Genomic DNA, 21124 nt, shown 5'->3' on the forward strand with positions numbered 1-21124 from the left:
CTTAATGCTCACCTGCAAGTTCATTTCTTCTGCAAAGCAAAACAGGACTTTTTTTTCCCCTTTCTCCTTAAAACTAAATCCCTTAGTGGCATTTGGCAATGAGTGGGCAGCTGAGCTGACTTATTTCTTGAGAAGACCCTAATTTCTAACCAGCATACCATCATTGTTCACTGCATTAGCTGAGGATAATGCCAGGAGACCAGAGGCCCGACTGCTCTGGAACTGCAGACCAGGGGCTGGGGGTCCCCCCAACCCCAGCCCCGACTCAGAACGAAAACACACTGGGTCGCATGCAGCACTCCATTCGTTAGGCCTATGCAGGGATCAGTCCTGGACTGGTGCGCACGGCAAACAGTTGTGCCATTGTTCAGTTTTTAGAAAAGGATAGTTTTCTACCGAACAAAAGAAGAAAGAAAATCCTCCTCTGGTTTATGTAATTTGTTAGTTTATGGAGTTTCAAGAGTTCAAAGGCTTGTGATGCCCAAAGCTAGACTAGTAACTGGTACAACATTTTCCTTCTGTTTTTAAATTTGCCAGGGGAAGGATGATTAACATTTTAACATAAAAATACTGCAAGTTAATGCATGTGAAAAACTCAGAAAGTCAAAGGAAAACAAACACAAAAATGACACTTAAAACATCCCATAAACCATCGTGATATGAATACACCACAGAGTCGCCAACAGGAGCTCACGGTGTGCTCTGAACGAGGGTGGGTGGTGCTGACAGGGTGCCGTCCTTCGCTGGCAGGTGGCTCATGACCCTGTACAAGGAAGATTTTGCATACTTTATATAGAGAGTTCTGTTCCAAGGGTAAGTGCTTCACCCGGGGTAAGGGGCCATTAACAGTCTCTGCTGGGTTAGGAAAATGGTGCGGGATTCACAAAGGTGTTAAGCTGTAAACGGTATCACTGTCCACTTGCTGAGAGCAGATTTGGCAAAGGGTTTCTCTGTAGGTCTTGTGTCAGTTTGAGGGTCTGCAGGAGGAGAAAAGGAAAACCAGAGATGATTAAGGACATTCAAACAGCAACTGCAGGCCCCTCTGGCTCACGCTTCACCAGCCTCCTGTCTCCTCACCTCACCTCCAAACTAAGGGTACTCACACTAGAGCTGTTCTGCTACACTAGCTTCAAAGGTCTGAAAACCTAAGGACAAAGCATGGAGACTACTTACCTTATTTTTCTGCTTGATTATATGATGCTCTCAAGTTGAAAAAGCCTAGAGGAAATGAGGTCATTCATTTTGGGAGGTTAACAAAGAAAGGCAAGTTAGGGGTGTTTTAGTGGGCCCTTTCTTTTTTTTCATCTCTAAGATTTATTTATGTATTTATTTGAGAGAGCCCACACGAGTATGTGATTGGGGAGAGGGAGAAGAAAAGCAGCAGACTTCATGCTGAGTGCAGAGCCCAATGCGGGCCTTGATCTCAGGACCCTGAGATCATGACCTGAGCCAAAACCAAGAGTGAGATGCTTAATGGACTGAGTCACTCAGAAGCCCCGTTAGTCGGTCCTTTTAAGTTAGGTGTCCAGGGTGCAGATGGGATTTTGCTCTAGGATTTTCAAGCTACAACCAGAAAAGTTGGTCACCCTAAGCAGACCAGCTATGCTTTTCTGGTTCTCTCCCACTGGCTACATGGACTAACCGACCTTGTTTACCATGAGTACCAGGGGAGCTGAAATGGCCACTTCCCACAAAGGCTTACTCAGTCTGCACCACTGGTTGGAGATCACTTTGACTCCCCTTGCTTATTAAAGGAATAAGCAATCTCTAAGTGGACTGTGCAGGAACTTTTTTTTATATTAAAAGTCTGCAGAGAAAAAAAAAATATGTAACACACACATATGGCCCAAAACCCCTCCCACACAAAACATCCCTTTAACAGTTAACAATTTATTATTATTTTTGCCATCAACAGTCTTCAATGGGAGGCACAAGAGGTCCTCTCAGACCCTCTGAACTTACATGTCTTAGCAGACTTCATGAGACTTCTGAGCCCAGGCAAGTTAAAGGACTAAAAAAAGTATACTCACAGAGATGTAGCTAAAGGGATCAACACAACAGACCTCAAGACAGAAGACCTTTTGTTTATGGAGACAGTGTCAGCTGTCAAGGTAGGGAAAAAAATGGCTTTAGGCCAAGAAATGGATAGAGAAGTAGGAGGGAAACAAGCTGAACTCACCACCTTCTCATCAGAGAAGGTAAGCAAGTCATGAAGTGTTCCCCAGTAAGCTCACATACACGTTACACACATCTGCTTCCCACTTTTTAGACCAGATATTATCACAGGTTCATTTGGGATTTTCACAAATGTACTTAGGACTTCAATCTCTTCTGTGGCTGGGCTGGCTGGCAATCTCACCTTTCACTACCAATATTCAGAAAGATAGCTGGGCTTAGTATTGGTAATGTTACATACCCATGGTCACAAATACCCTCACTACAGCTCCAAACTGAAGCTCTTAGGGGGTTTTATCAGAGGCAGTAACAAGAAAGAAGGGAAAAGAAAGGCCCTCTTTCCCCCACCTATCCAGTATTTATTTTCCCTGGCTGATGGATTTTTTTGCTTTGTAAAAGTATTAGACAATATTATCCTGGACTTGTTGATTTCAGAGCAAGAAAAAGCTAAAACAGGGACACCAGTGTGGCTCAGTTGGTTAAGCGTCTCATGATCTCGGGGTCCTGGGACAGAGTCCCGTATCGGGCTCCTTGCTCAGTGGGGAGCCTGCTGGTCCCTCTGCCTGCTGCTCCCCCTGCTCGTGTACATGCTCTCTCTCTGACAAATAAATAAAATCTTAAAACAAAAAAACCCCACAAAACCTAAGAAAGAAAGGAAACAAAAAGCTAAAACAGGTGCCTAGTTGGCTCAGTCAGCAGAGCATGTGACCCTTGATCTCGGGGCTGTGAGTTCAAGCCCCACATTGGGCCTAGAGATTACTTTAAAAAAAAAAAAAAAAAGCTAAAATGGAAACCAGATCAAAGCATCCATAAAGAACTAGCCTCCTAAAGCCAGCTAGTGCTATTCTAGCTATTCTAGCTAGGACCCCTGAGGAGTGAATGGATAAGGGTACAGACATGGTCCTTTGGAAGGGTATTCAGTTTTTCCCTTCACAATAACACTTAATAAACCACAACCTAACATCACTATGCAATTAGTCATCAGGGACTGTGGTCCTCAGGTGCTAAGAGAGACGCTGTAAAGCATTACCTAATTCAGACCCCATCCTGGTTCCCTCTGGTATTAATTATTCAGCCATGGAAACCAGTGCATACTGGGAAGGTGACACATTTCATTCCCCAAGTACAGAGGCAGAGCACGCAGCCTGTTCTAATGCTGGAGCTGGGTCCGCACAGGGGGAAAGGCGGCACGGGGCACCTATAACCCCCAACATGGCATCATTCTAAGCAGAACAGGGCATGGGCTCTGAAAACCAGGGGCAGGAGGCCCACACTGGGCAGTCTAGAGCAACAACCAACAACAATCCTTAGACCAAACACATTCCCTCATCAAAAGGCCCAGAATCTTCAGGGAACATCATCATTAAAAAGCAGACGCACTGATCAGGACTCCTTCCATTTCTGCGAATGAGCTTGGGGCCCCCTGTGTCTGTGGCATTCCCCGGGGGTCTCCCAGGCCATGCCTCTCAGCCTGCAAGGGAAACCTCGTGTGCTTAGAGGGGAGCCAGGAAAGGAGAGGCCCAGGTTCCGGGGCATCTCTCACAAGGACAAATGCAATAAGGAAATCCGACTCCACAGGACAGAAAGGTGACCTGTTTTTTCTATGACAAAGCAAACAGATCATAAAATATTGTGAAAAAAAAAGAAATCAGATAAATGTTGAAGAGAAATACAAGCATTCTTCTAAAAGATACACCAGAATCACCATTCACTAGGAAGACCTTATGATTAAAAACAGTCCCAAAGAACACAGCTCCTTATCGGCCTTAGATTTTTAGCCACTTTGGTGACTCACCATTTGCACATGTGTATCTGACTCCACCAATGACAGAGAATAGAAAGACCACTTTAAAGGATGACACCAGCTACTGAGCTGGGAATTTAATGATACTTAGGTTGGGTACAGGTGTGGTGGGTTTCAATGGAGCTCCAGCATTTTTAACATTGTTTAAAGTAAGATGATTACGTGAACAGAAGTTTAAGTATGCTAATGATGATTCTAAGTTTAAAAACACATCATATTAAGCAAAACTTCTGGAAGGAAAAGGAAGCATATAGCTGAAGGGAATTATAGCTATCACTTTGCAGTCACTAGACAATAGGCCAATGAATAATAAATATGAAAATGTCCTTAAAAAAAAAAAAAAAAACAGAAAATGTTGTCCTGTCCCACCTGTGACTTTCATTGATGGGAAGAAGATCTCCTCTCTTCCCCACTCATGCCCAATAAATATGTCTGAAATCAGACTGCTGATGCAAGGAAAATGAAATGGGGATGCCAAATGATGAGACCCATTCTAAAAATATCTATGGATGCTGTCATCTGGTCTCTGGTGAGAGTAAGTCCCTCTATAATCTTGGCATCTGTAGGAAAGACAAGTTTCTGCCTAATTATCACCACTAAATCACATGACATGCTAAGAAAGGGCAACGCCTCCAAAAAACTCTACACAAAATATAACAACCCCAATCAACTTAAATCTGGGAATAAAACATTAAAGTTCCTACTCTGTCCTCCTACAACTTAACTCCACTGTGACAAATATGGATTTCTCAGCAGTGTTTTTATCTTTTTGGTACAGAGGAAAGGAACAGGACCCTGACACCAAATATGACACAGAAGGAAAACAAGCCGGTAGCACGAAACCCTCACATCCACAAATCCATGAAGGTAGCCACTGCTTTCCTAAGCTAAAACGAAAGATGTCTGGAGGAGGTCTGCCTGAAACACAAAATTAAAGTGAAACACCGCTTTCCCTACTCTTTAAACATAAAGATAATTTAGGCCAAACCTGCCAACCCCAGGACAAGCTGGGGACTAAATACAGAACATTTAGGACAGAAAAGGAAATGAATCAATGTTCACTCAATCTGACAGGGAAGACTCATGTGGAGTTCAGAGAACAGGTGTGGGCTTCAGACTAGGGAAGTTTCCACCCCTGAGGATAGAGCAAAGAAATGCCTGCCTGCCACCAGCTCTGCTTTGCCCCCAGGGGGATCTCCGGGACACCCAATCCATCATGAGCCACAACCATCTGCCACCATCCACCCAAGCTTCTGGAGCTGGTGTCACCCCAGGAAAAACAGCATTTCTGTGGGTCTCGGGTTGGGGAATCACGTCTAATTTTGGAGTACCAAAATGGCAGCAGTTCCCTGGGTGTCCATCTTCAAAGCCAAAACACGAAGCAGCTGAAAAAATCTCCTAACGGGTGCCAACACTTCGCTTAATTTGGTAATTTTTCAGCATCTCCCAGGTTGGAATGGGAGACAAAGACTTATGGAAGCAGCGGAGGGCCAGCCTGGTGGTCACTGTGACAGCAGAAGCCTGTCAGATGACAATCCAGCCCTCTGCCTGCAATGCTGGCCAAACAGTGCCATCCTCCAGGACTACCAGAGAAGGTGAATGAGGTGGTGCAGCTCTATAAAAGCACATTTTGAAGAATGTTGTCAACCTGCCACTTTAGCAACTTAATAGTTAATAAGGGAAGCAGAATAGGTAGGGAGGTTTCGGCCAGGCGAGAAGCCAAATTTGTATTCAGTTTGAGGAGCCTCAGTAAAGGAAAGTCAAGTTTCTAGGAAATGCAGCCCATAGGCACAGATGCCTTCTTTTTTTTTTTTTTTTAAGCTTTATTTGAGAGAGAGAGAGAATGCAGGCACATGTGTGCTTTTGGGAGTTGGGCAGGGGCAGAGGGAGGAGGAGAGGAACCTCAAACGGACTCCCTGCTGAGCGCAGAGCCTGACAATCTCGACCTCACAACCCTGAGATCATGACCTGAGCCCAAATCAACAGTCGATCTCACAACCCTGAGATCATGACCTGAGCCCAAATCAACAGTCAGGTGCTCAACCAACCGAGTCACCCAGGTGTCCCTCCATTAATACAACTTTAAAAAATTAATTAAAAAATTTAAAACAGTAAGTATTTAATATTTACCTTCTCTCATCTTTTCTGTGTATCCTACCATACGCATCCTTTATTTCAAAGACCAAAATCAACAGTCCTGCTCTTCTCTCAGATTGCTATCACCGCTTGAGTGATTCACCACTTACAAAACCAAGAGGGAACCATAGTACAGGAAGAAATGCGTAGAGCCATAAACCGTGACCCAAATGTCACATGTTTTATGTTTGCCGTGTGACTCCTCACTGCATTGACCGGCTGGGGCAGGGTGACTGGGAGTGTGCAGCCACCGCCTCGGGCTGGGGACACACTGCATCCCTGGGACGTGGAGCTCCAAGTACAGGTCCAGTGTGTCAGCCCAGCGAAGGGCTCCACAACCAGCAACAGAAGAGAGGGGGCCCCAAAGTCTTTGCCTGCTTTAGATATACAGGGTTTTGAAGACCATCTAATTTTTCCAAAAGCGATTCTGAAATTGAAAACACAAAACCAGCTGTTTTAGTTCCACAAATAGACCAAACCACTCATCCCCCTGTAAGGTAGGACGAGGACATGCAGGTGACACAGGTGGTGGCCAAGAAGCAACCATTAGACCAGTGCAACAGAAGAAGGAAACCAAGAAGGGAACTGAAAGGAGGGTCTCAGGGGTGGCTCCAAGATTGGCAGACAGACAAAGGACTGCCCGGAGGTCAGCAGTCTGGCCAGCAGTGTAGACTCGGGGAGTGAGGTAAATCCAAACTTGGTATGACTGTGGGAAGCCCTCGTGTCCCTGCTCAGCCTGGAGTTCACTTCTACTGGTACGCCGGCCGGCAGGCGACCTGAAGCGAATGGGGCTGGACAGGGAGTGCTTTGGCTTGAGGCATTCAGGCAGCAGGCATAAGGGACTCCTCTACCACATCTGTACACATGTTGGGCTGTATTGCTTTCTGATCATTTCTCAACATACAAACGACCAATGGACGTTCCAATTAATTACAGTGGCAATGTATACAGGGAGACCCACTGAAATTTAATTTAAAATTTCAACCTCAGAATCTACGGCCTTCTCTTTTTGGCCATTACATTTCTTTAAGGAGTCAAACACTCCACACAGACATGAATACTTAAAAAGAAAAAAGAAAAGAAAGAAAATCTTATGATCCAGACTTCTTTCATCAGAGAGAAAGAGACAGAGGAAGGAGGGGGAGGGGAGGAGGGAGAGAGAAGACATCCTGATATGCAAACCTTCAATCAAGCCAAGACTGGCAATTAACGTTTTATCCTCTGGAAACACTGGAATTACCTTCCGAGGCTTCCATGACTAAGTAATTCTCATCGTTTAATAAATGAATATCATATATTTTACCCAAAAAGAGGTCATTAAAAAAAACAGGAAATCTAGAATTACAGAGTACAGCCCACATCTATTACTGGGGAAGAGAAGCAAAGCACAAGACCCGCACCCAAGCGCGCAGCAGTTCCTCGAGGAGAGGGGTGCGTTCCCATTCTAAGCCTGGTCCTGCTTCTTTGGGAGGAAAGCTCCCGGAGAAGAACAGCCCATTTTCTCTGGGTTTTCACTGAACTTAGAGTTGGAGAGATCTTAAGGGCAGAGTGACCACATTTTCTGAATCCCAAACTGTGTCACACTAGCCAGTAAGGGGGTAAACCTCCAGCCCCGGGGGGTGGGGGTGTCCACGGCCAGACCACTGCCAGCATCAAGCTATTTATTATGTGGCAACTTCCGGCTCTCAAGAGAGCCCTAGGAGGGCTGGAACAGTTCTTTATTTCTCTGTGGCTTGGGACGGGCTGGCAGTGGGAACGGGAGGATCAGATTTCCAGGCTCCCTACCAGCAGGGAGGGGCTATACCGAAAGGGAGCAGAGAAGGGGCGTGGGGAGGCTGCTCCCTCCTCTGTTCCCTCCACAGAGTGCTACCTACCGGCCAACTGGATGCTGACAGACACCCCCAAGGAAACCCGAAGCCAGGCGTCTGGGACTTCTCAGGCAATCCTCTGAAGATGCTAAGGGAACACTCTGGGTACCACGCACAAACCTCATTCCATCTAGGTCGGAAGTTCCCTGTGAGTGAAACAGTTTCTCGCAGGGGTACCTCCAAATTGGTAGCCAGGACTTCTAGGGGGTGTCCAAAGCTTCACAAACAGGCAACCACCATACCTTTTTCATAAAAAGAAGCCAAACGCATTCTAGTTTAGGAAAGTACTTGCTCTTTCTGCCAACAGTGTTACGTCTGGCCTGGCTGCCTCCCTTATTGGTATCAACCTCTGGAACCACTGTCAGTAACAACAAACATTAAGTGACTTTTTTAAAAGCTGCCAAAGGACCTTAGGCCATATAAGAGCTCTGTGGGGTAGGTCTCCATTTTAACCCCATTTCATAGATGAGTGAACGGAGACTGAAGGAGATGAGTGACTTCACTCTGACACATAGCCATGCAGATGGCAGCCTTCTGCTACAAATCCCACAGCTCCTCTGCTGTACCACACAGGTGACACTTAACTTGGAGTGGGTTGTAGGGAGGTTTTTTAAATCCATGGTTCCCACCACAGCAGAACCCCAGGGACAGTGAGCGAAACTGGGTGGCTAGCTCATGTCTTTAGGGGTTTCCTTAGAACATGGGTCCTATGGCTTCTTGAAGAAAAAGGATTTGGCTCAAGATATCAAATAAATTTAGGAAACACTGCAATCCTATCCTAGAAGGTTCATAACGTATATGAACTTTCAAGGCTCTTTGTAGCCCATCTGACAACAACTCTAATTCACTTAAACATCATATTCCTCAAACTTATTTGACCACAGAATGCATTTTCTACTTAATATCCATGAATGTCTTGAGGGTCCAGTATTCTGTGGAACACTCTGAGAAACAATGACTTATGGGACCTCCAACTCTCAGAAGTGTCACACTAATTTTCAAAACAAAACTCAAATTCATTTTAGTTTTTGGAACTTTAAACTTCAAAACAATTTGGAAGATGGGGGAAAGCGATGTTCTTACATCAAACGAACACATTCACAAAACCAAGGTGAAGTGGATGATGTCTCTTACGAGGTGGGGAATCTCCACCTTGGAATGAAAAATCCAGCGTTAAAACATGATTCTCCAACTCGGGAAGAGAAGTCTGCAAACAACTCTCTACCTGCCCCAGGAACAAGGCAGAACCCTGGCCCTTCTCTCCAGCAATAGCACAGAGGCAGGTCCCGACAAGCCCTTTCTCCAGTCTCTATGAAGAAAGGGAAGCCGTGAGAAGCACAGGTGGCACCTGGGGGTAGACTGTACTTAAGAAAATGTTACTTAGGAGATGTTGAAGAGTGAGCATTAGGAACCCTGGGAAAAGAAGCATCTAATGGGAGCTTAGAATTTACAAGGATTTCCAGGAGTAATTCAGGTGATTTTCACCCCATTTATTCATGCTCCACGTCAGCTCTATGGCCAAAGAGACCTTCTAGAAAGCCATCTATAAATGCAACTGCTTAAAGTGAGAGTCACTCAAGGCTCTGTCCCTGTGCCCCAGAGAGCAGCACTGATACCAGTGCTTTCTAGGGAAAAGAATATATGTATGGAGTGTAACCAGCCTCTGCATAGAAAATGCCTTTTTCACAGCTGTGTAAATTTTCCTTTACTGTTGTCAACACTAAAAAGATCCAGACAGCCATTCTCTCAATGAATGACAGTTCAGACTTCAGGCTTTTTTTGAGGTAAGAATAAAGATCCTGCAGATGCATAATTCTCGAGACGAACATATTGTGACCACAAACTAGACTAGAGCCCCAAGTGCAAGTAACAGAGTGTGTTCTCCATGCAATACGCACGGATTCGTGTTCATCATACGTTACACTGCCTAACAGAGAAGTAGCTACCTTAGGGGGAAAAAACATGACACAAATAGCCTACATTGCCTATATTCGGTTAGAATTAATCCTATTCCCCAACACGAATACGTAACAGAATCACAGCATTCAGATATCCGTTCAACAGGAATCAGAAACATGGTCCTTTTGGACAGCAGCCTCAATAAAACCTAAACGGGCTCCAACACCAGATCTGCCGTTTCCACACCTGTATCCCCTAGTTTCTGTATAGTTCTGTATCACCATGAACCTCTTACTAGGGCCACTTCACAGACTGAATGTTAGGTTTCGGGTTTACAATTACATCTACTATGCACTTCTGAAACTATGATTCTATCCTCATCTGGCAGATGACAAACCTACTATTGCGAGAGAGTCACTGGTGATGTGGCAGAAGCAGGGAGAGAACTACCCCTCTGCTCTCCAGCTGGGCCTTTTCTGGTTGATGTTTTCCAATCTTTATTGCAAAGTAGTTTAAAACTAAGTATGGGGCTGCTCCCTAATGGGGTCTCCAAATGCCAAAAGATGAAGAGGAATGAAAGAGCTTGTGAACTTAGGCATATTTTGACCTCAGAATGACAGCGAGGCTGAGGCTGCCTACACTCTGGGGAGACACACATCAGACCCAGAAGCTCGGCCTTACAACCACCACACCGGGTCACAGACATCTCTGCTGCCAATCTGAAAGGACGTGCACCAAGCTTTATGAGAGAAGACAGTGCCCTTCACACCCCAGTAGCTGCCTCTCATAAAAAGGGACGGTTATTTTTTTTCTTTTCCAGATAGACCCATAGGTCAAAGGATTTTACACATGGTCTAAGATGAATGACGTGTGTGAAACACCCAGCCCTCCAGAGAAGCGCCTCTCCACAGCTCTCTAGCAAGATGGTCAACTGGACAGAGCTGCTCCATTAACTCCACAACTAAGGGGCTCTAATTTAGGGTCACATGACCTTCCTGTTAAGCCAGGGAGGGAGTCTGGAGAATACCATGACTACTAGTTTTTTTTTTTTTTTTTTTTTTTTTAAAGGAAGGAAAGAAAGAAGCTTAACCAAAAAAGTCATTATAGAACAAATCTTGGGAAGCTGGGGTGCTTAATTTGGGAGAAGGGAGGTCTGAGGTGGTGACCTCAGGCCTGTTTTGTGAATTTAGGAGAGTCACAGGTTTAAAACTAAAGAATATACTTCAGAGACAAACCATAAAAGACTCAATCTCAAGAAACAGACTGAGGGTTGCGGGGGGGAAGGGGGATGGGAGAGGGTGGTGGGGAAATGGACATTGGGGAGGGTATGTGCTATGATGAGTGCTGTGAAATGTGTAAACCAGACGATTCACAGACCTGTACCCCTGGGGATAAAAATACATTATATGTTTATTAAAATAAAAAAATTAAAAAAAAAAATAAAAAAAAAAAAAAAAAAAAACTAAAAAATTAAAAAAAAAAAAAAAAAAAAAAAAAAGAATATACTTCAGGACATCTATGTTCCTGGCTGCTTAGACAAGCAATTCATTCCAAAGCAATATGGAAATCCTAAACTCAGAAACCAGACTCTATCAAAGCCCCCGTTGTCTTTAGGACATTTCCTCTCTTGCTCTGATCACACTGAGCTGATTTACCTTTGAGAAATTTTGAAATCTGGTGACTTTTCATTCTTAAATGAGGAAATATCTTCTCAAAACAATCTCCTCAAAATGTTCTGAGAAAAAGGTGACGAAATGACCCTATGGTTAGGATAAAATAATAAAACATATTATCCCCAAAGTAGTTCTTTATCATCCAAATAATAATTCATTAAATATACTTTTAAAATATATTTACATTTCCCTCAAAATATTTTTTTAAAAAAGATTTTATTTATTTATTTGATGGAGAGAGAGAGCGATCACAAGTAGGCGGAGAGGCAGACAGAGAGAGGAGGGAAGCAGGCTCCCTGCCGAGCAGAGAGCCCCGATTGGGGGGGGTGGTGCTCGATCCCAGGACCCTGAGATCATGACCCAAGCCGAAGGCAGAGGCTTAACCCACTGAGCCACCTCCCTCAAAATATTTTTATACAAACTTTTAGAATAATACACACACAAGAAAGGTCTGCTATTCAACTACACTTGAAAAAGTAGGCAAGAACTGACAGTACGTTTTCTTCTGAACTACCTCTTCTCAATGAATTAGAAAGTGGCCTCCTCACAACTACACCAAAATTAAAACTTACTTGTGTCATTAGAAGCCACAATCACGTTCCACTTCTTAAAGGAAGACAAACTATTTATTCTTCTAAAAGCCAAATATCTACCTTTCTCCAGGCCAGTCTTCACCAGTCTGCGTTTTGGTATGGGACTGAACTGGCGGGCAAGCTAGCGTGTCACCCTCTTTAGCTTCCATTACAGTCTTTTTACCATCTCAAGGGCTATTAAATGACTGAAAACAGATGTCTGGGTTCCATTAGGGGCCTGCTGATGCCTGGGAAAGCTGAGAAGCTTTAGCATCACAACACTCTTGACACTCCCCTTTCTACAACTACCCAGTGAGCTGCACTGAGCTCACCACAGGAGACCCTTGTAATTCCTTCCCCGGGGCAGAGGGTTAAACAAGGCTCAGGTTTTAATGGCTTTGAATCCCATTTCCTCTTTATATCATTTAAAGAAGGGTGTAAGTGGATTGCCGAGATGTTTTTAATAGAGCAGCTGGGGCACAGAACAGAGCGCTTGAACATGGGTAGGGTCTGGGGGTACAAACCTGTCAGCAGAATACCCCAGTGCTCATCTTACTTCTTAAGGAGAGTTTTAAGACAAGCCTGTGCATTATCTGCTACACTGGCTCCAGTTCAGAGCACTTTCTATTTTTTCCTACCTAGAGAAAATTAGAGACAACTATCACAGTTCAAGCCATTCAAGAAATACGAATTCTGGGTCCAGCTGTGTGACCTCTGGCAAACTACTTAACCTCTCTGGGCTCTCTGCTTACTCATCTGTCAGTCAGTATGTTTACCTAATTACACTATACATATTTCAGCCCACTGCAGTTTTACCAAGCACTTTCACATACTTCAGTGCATCTGATTCTTATAATAACCCTGTATAGTAACAAGAGGGCGATTATTCTCATTTCATAAAACTGGACACTGAGGTTCAGAGGCTAAGTGACATTCCTAACAGCAGCCAGAAAGTAGCAGAAGTGGAAACGAACCCTTGATATCTGATTCCAATAAAATGTCTTTCTTATCACACCACATTGTGTGATCTTTCTGGCTCCAACATTAAAATGCCACAATTTAGAAAATCTCTGCTCCCATTCACAACCCATGTCACTGTTTGGAGCCTGACCTCACCCACTTATGCTTCAGGAACAAGAAGCACAGGAGCAAGTGCTCTCTTTCTCTCTCACGTAAAAACTGTCTCCAATTTAATTCTTTTGCTCTTTTAAATGTATAGATGCTGAACACTAATAAAGATGATTAGTACTATGGTGAAGAATCTAACAGATCTTGCTTTTGGTGGAAATACTCATGCATGAAGGAGTCCAGAATATACATTCTACAGTTAAATTAGAAGTACCTGCAAATTGTTACTTTACTGGAAAAAAGAAGAAGAAACCATAACATTGACGATCGACAATGGTGGTGTTGGACTTGAGAGGCTAAGAATGTCCTCTGGGACGATGGGTCCTCTGGCTGGGTCCTTAACTTTGACGTTCATGTGATCTAAGGTCCCCCTTCCTCCCCTTCCATTCTATCCTCATCCATCCATCAAGTAGGGAGACCTGTGTCATGGGTAAGACAGAATGACTGGATACAAAGGAGAATGAGATCTCTGAATGTGTGCATGTTCTCTTTACTGGCAGTAAAATTCCTGAGCTGTCAGCAAATTGTGGGGAGGGGCACCTGATGGCCCTGTCTGACTTGGGAGATGAAATGGTCGGGAGCCACGTTACTGTGTACCAGTACTCCATGGTTCTCAAGTTCTCAGGGTGGAGTAAAGTTCAAAGTAAATAAAAGTCAGCCTCCCCTCCCCATCACCCCCACTTTGTTATCAAATGCCATAGCACTGGGCACTGACCTGCTTTGCCCACTTCCCCTTTCCTCAGTGATTCTTCAGCCTGGCACCCAGCTCTGAGATGAGGCCTGCTTAGCACCAGTGAAGTTCCCCACGTTCAAACCAACAACATTCTGTGTGGACATGAGGGAATCAAAATTAAAATCCAACCCATCAGCATCCATGAGTTCGCTACGGATAATGGACTCCATGTCACATTCCAAGCTCCCATTGAACATGTCCAGGTCCAAGTCGCTGGGGAACTTCTCATGGCCCATGACGGGAAGGTTTGCACTCGCGGAGTACAAGGAGGAGCCTGAGAGAGAGTCCGAGAGGGTTTGCATAGACTGGCTGACAGGAGACTGTTGCTGGTGTTTAACTGACCCAAGGCTGCTGGAGTCGCTCAAGCCCATGTTGCTGACAGAATTCGACAAGGCACGGCTACCACCGAGAGCGCCCTGGGTTTGGTGCTGGTGGTGGAGCAAGTTCTGATTGACCAAACTCCCCTGGTTAGGCTGGGCGGCAAAGGACATCATTGGGTCATTTCGAAGCATCACGTTCCGGCGGGAGTTCTGGGCAGACACAGCGGTGCTGGCCTGAGACATCAAGGGGTCCGACTGGGTCATCATGACATCACTGTGGCTGAGTGAGTCTGAAGTGAGCAGGTCCTGGAGTGTCTGGTTGCCATAGTGTGACATGGACGAGAAAGTAGCTGGCTTGTTCTCTTGTATGGTCTGCATGGGAGACTGGCGCAGGGAATTCAGAGATGAGGGTCCAAACACCGTGCTGTTAAAGGAGCCAGTAGGAGAAGCCAGGCCGGAGCCCTTTGTGGTGTACGGGAAGCTAGAGCTTCGCTGCATGAGCCCTCCAGTGGGTGATGGCTGGGACGATGGGAGCGTGATGTTATCCAGCAGGTCATCCATGAGGTTGTCAGACAGCCCATCATTCAGATTCATGGTGCCCGCCATGTCGGTCAGCCGTGGTAGCTCCACGGTGCACGGCTTACTTACAGAGGGTGAGAGGCTAGCTGAGCTGTAGATCATGGGGGATAGTGGTGCATCATCATCCTGGACGTCATCCAACTCTGTGCTTGCCAAGATGGGTGACAGGCGGCCGCTGACAGTGCTGGCGTTGGAATTGGTGCGCGAGCGGAAGTCCGTCCACGCATCCAGCTCGTCGCTGCTGCGTGACGTGGGGCTGCCTGGCCACTTGGAGAGCTGGGAGGGACTGTCATCGGCTGACTCAGGGGCTGTCTGCAGGGCTGCCTTCTTCTTGGCTGCGCGACCACGGCTCTTGGTATACTTGTTGCTGTTGTCCATGGACACGGCCCGCCGCCGGGGTGCCTTCCCACTCTTTCCCCCATCAGGGTTGATGATCCACCAAGAGCTCTTGCCGGTCCCCTCATTCTGGACCCGCATGAACCGGCTGTGCAATGACAGGTTGTGTCGGATCGAGTTCTGCAGAGAGAAAGGAAAACGCAGGACATGAGACAAAATGGCCCAAAGCTTAGGCACCCAGAAGAGGCAGTTAATCAGACTCGTTTTGTGGTGGGGCCACGCCTTAATTTTGGAGGTTAAAAACAAAAAAAGACAAACATTTGGATGAGACACCCCCATCCAGGTTGGAATTCAATGACAACACTGTAAATGGCCAAGTTTGGTATTTAGGAGGTGGGAGTTGGTTTCATATCCAGGAGAAGCTGGAAAAGTATAAGCTCAGTGATGTTGTTTTCCCCAAATTCCTAAATTTCTATAATTCTATTTCCTATACTGAAGTTCATACTTTTATTATCACAGCACTCTATCCCTGCACTTTGCAAGAAACCTCCCTGGCTCTCTATGGGTAATCAATCACTTGGGGCTCATTTTATTCTCTCACGGTTCCCTCCTCCACTACTGTAAAGGCAGCATCTACCTTTTCTTAACCACGTCTATAAACTCAGAACTGGTGTGAATTGTTACGGATCCTTTCTACGACTCCACTTCTTCCTGCCATAATTTCACACCTGTCCAACAGGCCTAAGGAAAAAAATGGTAGAGCAGGATTTGCAGAGTTGACAGAAATAGGCAAATCTTCCATTCCGAACAATTCCAAATAATTTATACAGATACTCCCCCCTCAAGGCGATGGTCTGAGCATAGTAACTTCTTTCCAAAGAGTACACTATGGAAAGAAGGGGAAAAGATAACTTTACAGTGGAGATGCAAACACTGTCTCAGGTGATCAAGGTCAGCATTAACATGGCTAAGTCATGCTGATAATATGCATTCTTGACGTGATGAAAATGGCACTCTCTTTTGTAGTCTTCCTTCTAAAACCCATCACCACAGTCTAATTATGAGAAAAACATCAGACAAGTTCCAATGAAGGGACATTTAAAAAAATGCCTGCCTGTTCAGTACTCCTCCCAACGGTCAGACCCATGAGGAACCTAAGGAAGAATGATGATTAAATGTAATGTGTATCTTGGATGGGATGCTGGGCAGAAAAAGGACGTTAGGTAAAAAGGAAGGAAATCTGAATAAAATATGCTCAGTTAATGAACATAATAACTGATTAATATGTTAATCATTAATCAATGATTAATATGTTAATCATTAATATGTTAATCATAATGTATCAATATTGGTTCATTAGTTGTGACAAATGTACCAAACTAACTTTAGATTAAGATAAGATGTTAACAATAGGGGAAACTTGATGTTGGGTATATGAGAACTCCCTGTACTAGTTTTGCAACTCTTCTGTAAACCTAAAACTATTCTTTATTAAAGGGTTAAAAAAAAAGAAAGAAAGAGGGCAAAATATCTTCAAAATCCTAACAACTGCAGCCATCTTGCAAGATGCTCCTCTTGGCTTGGTAGATAAGCCTGGTTGTCTGGGATGACCCAGATCCAGTCCTATCTCTGTCACTGATCAACCATGTGACCTCAAGCAAATCATTTAATCTGTCTGCAACAACTTTACTTCTCTACCTTCATTATAGCCATAATAACATCCAAACTATCCCTCCCTGACAGGGATGATGTAAGAATGATGTAGGATAATATACTTCAGGAACCGGTCATGCTACCAAGTCAGGGTATTCTCACTGCTCTATTATAAAACACAGAGTCCATGATGAGAGAGTTCATTCTAACCCGTAAAATGCCTCATGAGCAGTAAAAGAGAGGAGCTGATGGCACCCCCCACATCTGCAACAGGACCTACAGGCCAGATGAGTTTTTATTTGCAAGTTAAGGACAAAAGGTATTGCCTGATGCTGTATATTAAATACAAACAATCCTAAAAGTTACCATAGTTTTTAAAAAATTGGCAATCACCAACTGTATTTATGTAGAAAATGCAAATACATGTGTTCTCCCAGAATGTTTTTAAAACATAGAAAGTCAGCGGGATTTTACCATAAGTAAATAACCCAAAATACTCAGTGTTAAAATTCACTGTACAGGGTTCAAAAAGCAGGCAAGTGCAAGGTGGTTCTACCATCTAAGTACTCAGACGACTAGATCTATTAAATAAAAAACTTAAACGTGAACTTCTTAGTGAAAAAAACAGAAAGGTTCTGAAACTCCATAGGAGCAATGTGCAACCTTGGCCAGCCCACTTTGCTCTAGATTTTGGAAAGAGTTCATACCAACACCTAGGATTAACAATGACCAATCTTATGTGTTACCCTTGCCCCATTTAAAAAGCACTTAGGAGGGGTACCTGGGTGGCTCAGTCGGTTGAGCATCTGCCTTCAGCTCAGGCCATGATCTCAGTGTCCTGGGATTGAGCCCCCATTTTGGGTTCCCTGCTCAGCACGGAGTCTGCTTCCCCCTCTCCCTCTGCCCCTCCCCCTGCTCATATGTGCACACACGTGTGTGTCTGCTCTCTTGCTGTCAAATAAATAAAATCTTTAAAAAAATAAAAATTAAAAAATTAAAAGCACTTAGGGAACAATACATATTTTTAAAAAGATACTATTTATTTTAGAGAGAAAACCCAAGCGTGGGGAGGGTGAGAGGGAGAGAGAGAGAATCTCAAGCAGACTCCCCACTGAGTACTGAGCCCAGCGAAGGGCTCAATCCCAGGACCCTGAAATCATGACCTGAGCCAAAATCAACATTTACCTGGGCCAACCAGGTAAAAACAACAAAAAAAATATATATGTGTATATATATATATTTTTAATGTATTTTAAATTTTTTTTATGTATTTTTACGTATGTCAATTTTTTAATGTATTTTTGGTTTCGAGGAAAAAAAAAAGCAACACTTTACAGAACTCTAAAATGCCCTATGTGAATTTTCTAATGATCATCTATTACCACAACTCCAAACCTCAATGTATGTGAATAATTTTGTGAAATTACAAAGCTACAATTGGTTAAAATTTGGAGACAGAAATTAAGCCGCTATAAGGGCACGTGGTAAAGGGGCTGGAACACCCACAGCTAGGATCAGAACTGCAGTGTGTCAGGACCCAGGTCCCTGATCTCAAGGGGTAAGAAATGAGAGCCTGCCTGATTAGAACACTGCCAATTACTGGGCCATAACTTTCAGATCCATGGTCTCTAGTCCTCATAATAAACCTGCAAAGTTGGTGTCAGTGCTCTCATCAGAAATATGAAGGCTCAGGCTGAGAGATATTAAGTAACTTACTCAAGGTCACGCAGCTAGTCTCCATATAACCCCAAGTGAAATTTGTTTTCCAAACTCCAAAGCTTTTATTATAACTTTCCACAGCTTTGTCACCAAATTATTTTGAAGTCATTGTTTGAGCTATTTGTGCCAACACTTAAAGAAACCTTTAAGAAAGAAGGATATAAGAGTCACAAATTTAGGGGTGCCTGGGTGGCTCAGTGGGTTAAAGTCTCTGCCTTCGGCTCAGGCCATGATCCCAGGGTCCTGGGATCGAGCCCCACATCAGGCTCTCTGCTCAGCAGGGAGCCTGCTTCCTCCTCTCTCTCTGCCTGCTTCTCTGCCTACTTGTGATCTCTGTCTGTCAAATAAATAAATAAAATCTTTAATTTAAAAAAGAGGCATAAATTTATTCTGCTCAGAGAAAAAGCTTCCTTTTGGGGATGCTTGGGTGGTTCAGTCAGTTAAGCGACAAGACTCTTGATTTCGGCTCAGGTCAGGATCTCAGGGTTGTGAGATGGAGCCCTGTGTCTCGGCTCTGCGCTGGGTATGGTGCCTGCTTAGGATTCTCTCTCCCTCTGCTCCCCAAGCCCCTGCTCTGTCTCTTTAAAAAAAAAAAAAAAAAAAAAAAGAGGGACGCCAGAGTGGCTCAGTTGGTTAGGCCGTTGCCTTCGGCTCAGGTCATGATCCCAGGGTGCTGGGATCGAGTCCCGCATGGGGCTCCTTGCTCGGCAGGGAGCCTGCCTCTCTGCCTACTTGTGTGTACTCTCTCTCTCTCTCTCTGGCAAATAAACTAAAAAAAAAAAAAAAAAAAAGATTCCTTCCCAGCAAAGAAAAAAAACACACACACACACAACTTTATTACTGTAACTTTGTTTATGAAGTAGGGATACTAATTTGATAGGTCTTTCCTAAATTTTTTTTAAGGAAGTTCTTTAAGAAGAACCCATCTGTAAGTAAAGGCTCACACCGCCCATGTCCATACTTGCTCTCTAAATGGCTTTAGCGGCATTCACTCTAGGAAGAGCACAGTGGCCACCATACAAACCAACGTTAACTGCCCTTAGATTCTGAAATAAAACCTGACTTCTTAAATAGGTTATTAGCTTGTCTCTAATCTTTGCTCAACTCCTGTTTTAGAGGTTAACAGTAGCCGAATGCATGCCCTAAGGCCTGTTACCTACCAACGCTCAGGTTTTTCCAGTTACGTTACTTAAGACAACACAAAAACTGCCACCACCATCGTGACAGTTCCCTATTTCAGCAGCCTCTACCCATACAGGCTGGTCAGCTTTCCATTTACAAAATCCATAATGTGAAGATAGGCCACTGACAGAAGGCCAACGAAGAGGGCCCCTCTGTCCATATCCCGTTCAAATGTCCCCTCACCCTAACACGGTCAGATGCTGGGAGTGTATTCTGGTTGTCCTCACAGGTCATGGTTCTAATCACTAGTTCCCCTACCTAAATTTTGGAAGCGGGAAAAGGTAAATAAATAAATGCCAAATAAAATGTCAGAACTGTAATGTTTCCCCACACCTTCCCTGGTAACAAAAGTTAATGGTGATATGATTTCCGTAAGGTTACAAAGCACCACTCCCTCACGCAGTCCCCAGAAACAGAAGTGGGATTTATAAAAACAGACAAGCCAACTGTAAAATCTTCTTATGAGCTATCATTTAAGATCTCTAAAGACCTCTACATTAGGGTATGTAAATTAGTTTCCATCCTACTATGTGTATTTTAAACTATAAAACCACCATTAAAAATATTCTATGGTTTTCCAATTCACACATCATACCAGTCTATATTTCTAAGATTTTGGGGATTGGGAGCCAAAGTAAAGGAGGATGGGTTTGACAGGACTAGACTGGTTCTTCTTATACACACTTTGAAATACCTCATGAGGCAGGCCATTGTTAATTGGCTGAAGTACTAGGGATATGTTTTCATCAATGCTGAAGTGATAAGGTAAATATTAACAAACAGGACGTGAGCGCAGGCGATTCTGTTATCACATTTACTTACTGCAGGAGCCAAGAAGCTACTACAATCTCAACCCAAAATCATGTGAAGAGTTCTGGTTATTTAAGTCCACTCCTAAGAAATCTAGACACTGATGAATTAAAGGAAAGCAAACATCTTCTAGGAAGAAACTTGAGTGTCAGGGACAAATATGCCAGTTTTTCTCCAACCTGGCCCAGAGATTTAGAAATTCCTTAAAGCACCTCTCTCTGAAGAGAGAGCAGAGATAAGAATACTTTTTATCCCATTTTATGTCAATGCTCTTTTACAAAATGATTTACACCCAAGCAAGCCCTGTACCGGGAAGAAATGCTTCAGATGTAGTTAAAAAGTAAAAGAACTAGCAAACCTGCGTTCTGTGTGATTCCATCTGCATTTAGTGGCCTAATCCTTCAAGCAGGTATGCACAGACGTGTGAAGGAGGGCGCACAAGGGACTCACATTTCAGTCATGCTTACTGGGGGCCACAGCCTAGAGATTTCTTTGCTTGGCTCTCCTCGAAGAAATTAGCATAAAGATGACTGTACT

At 44.1% G+C, this 21124-nt stretch overlaps 1 protein-coding gene across 4 annotated transcripts in view; it reads right to left on the minus strand.

The window, feature by feature from the left end:
- Positions 1-425: 425 nt before the first annotated feature.
- FOXO3 (forkhead box O3) overlaps positions 426-21124 on the minus strand; it is a 119675-nt gene continuing 98976 nt past the window's right edge. The window contains exons 3-6 of one of the 4 annotated variants that reach the window (XR_013966987.1): positions 13971-15403; positions 1703-2103; positions 1174-1218; positions 426-977 (exon numbers count right to left, since the gene is read on the minus strand). Coding sequence is in view for 1 of the 4 variants with exons in the window: in XM_080806090.1 (XP_080662216.1) it covers positions 14006-15403 (1398 nt within the window). In the remaining 3 variants the exon portion in view is untranslated. Of the gene's footprint in view, positions 978-1173; positions 1219-1702; positions 2104-13970; positions 15404-21124 lie in introns of those variants that run through there. The other 3 variants (XR_013966988.1, XR_013966989.1, XM_080806090.1) reach the window with 3 other exon arrangements.

This window comes from Martes martes, assembly GCF_963455335.1.
Source record: "Martes martes genome assembly, chromosome: 6".
Lineage (NCBI taxonomy): Eukaryota > Metazoa > Chordata > Mammalia > Carnivora > Mustelidae > Martes > Martes martes.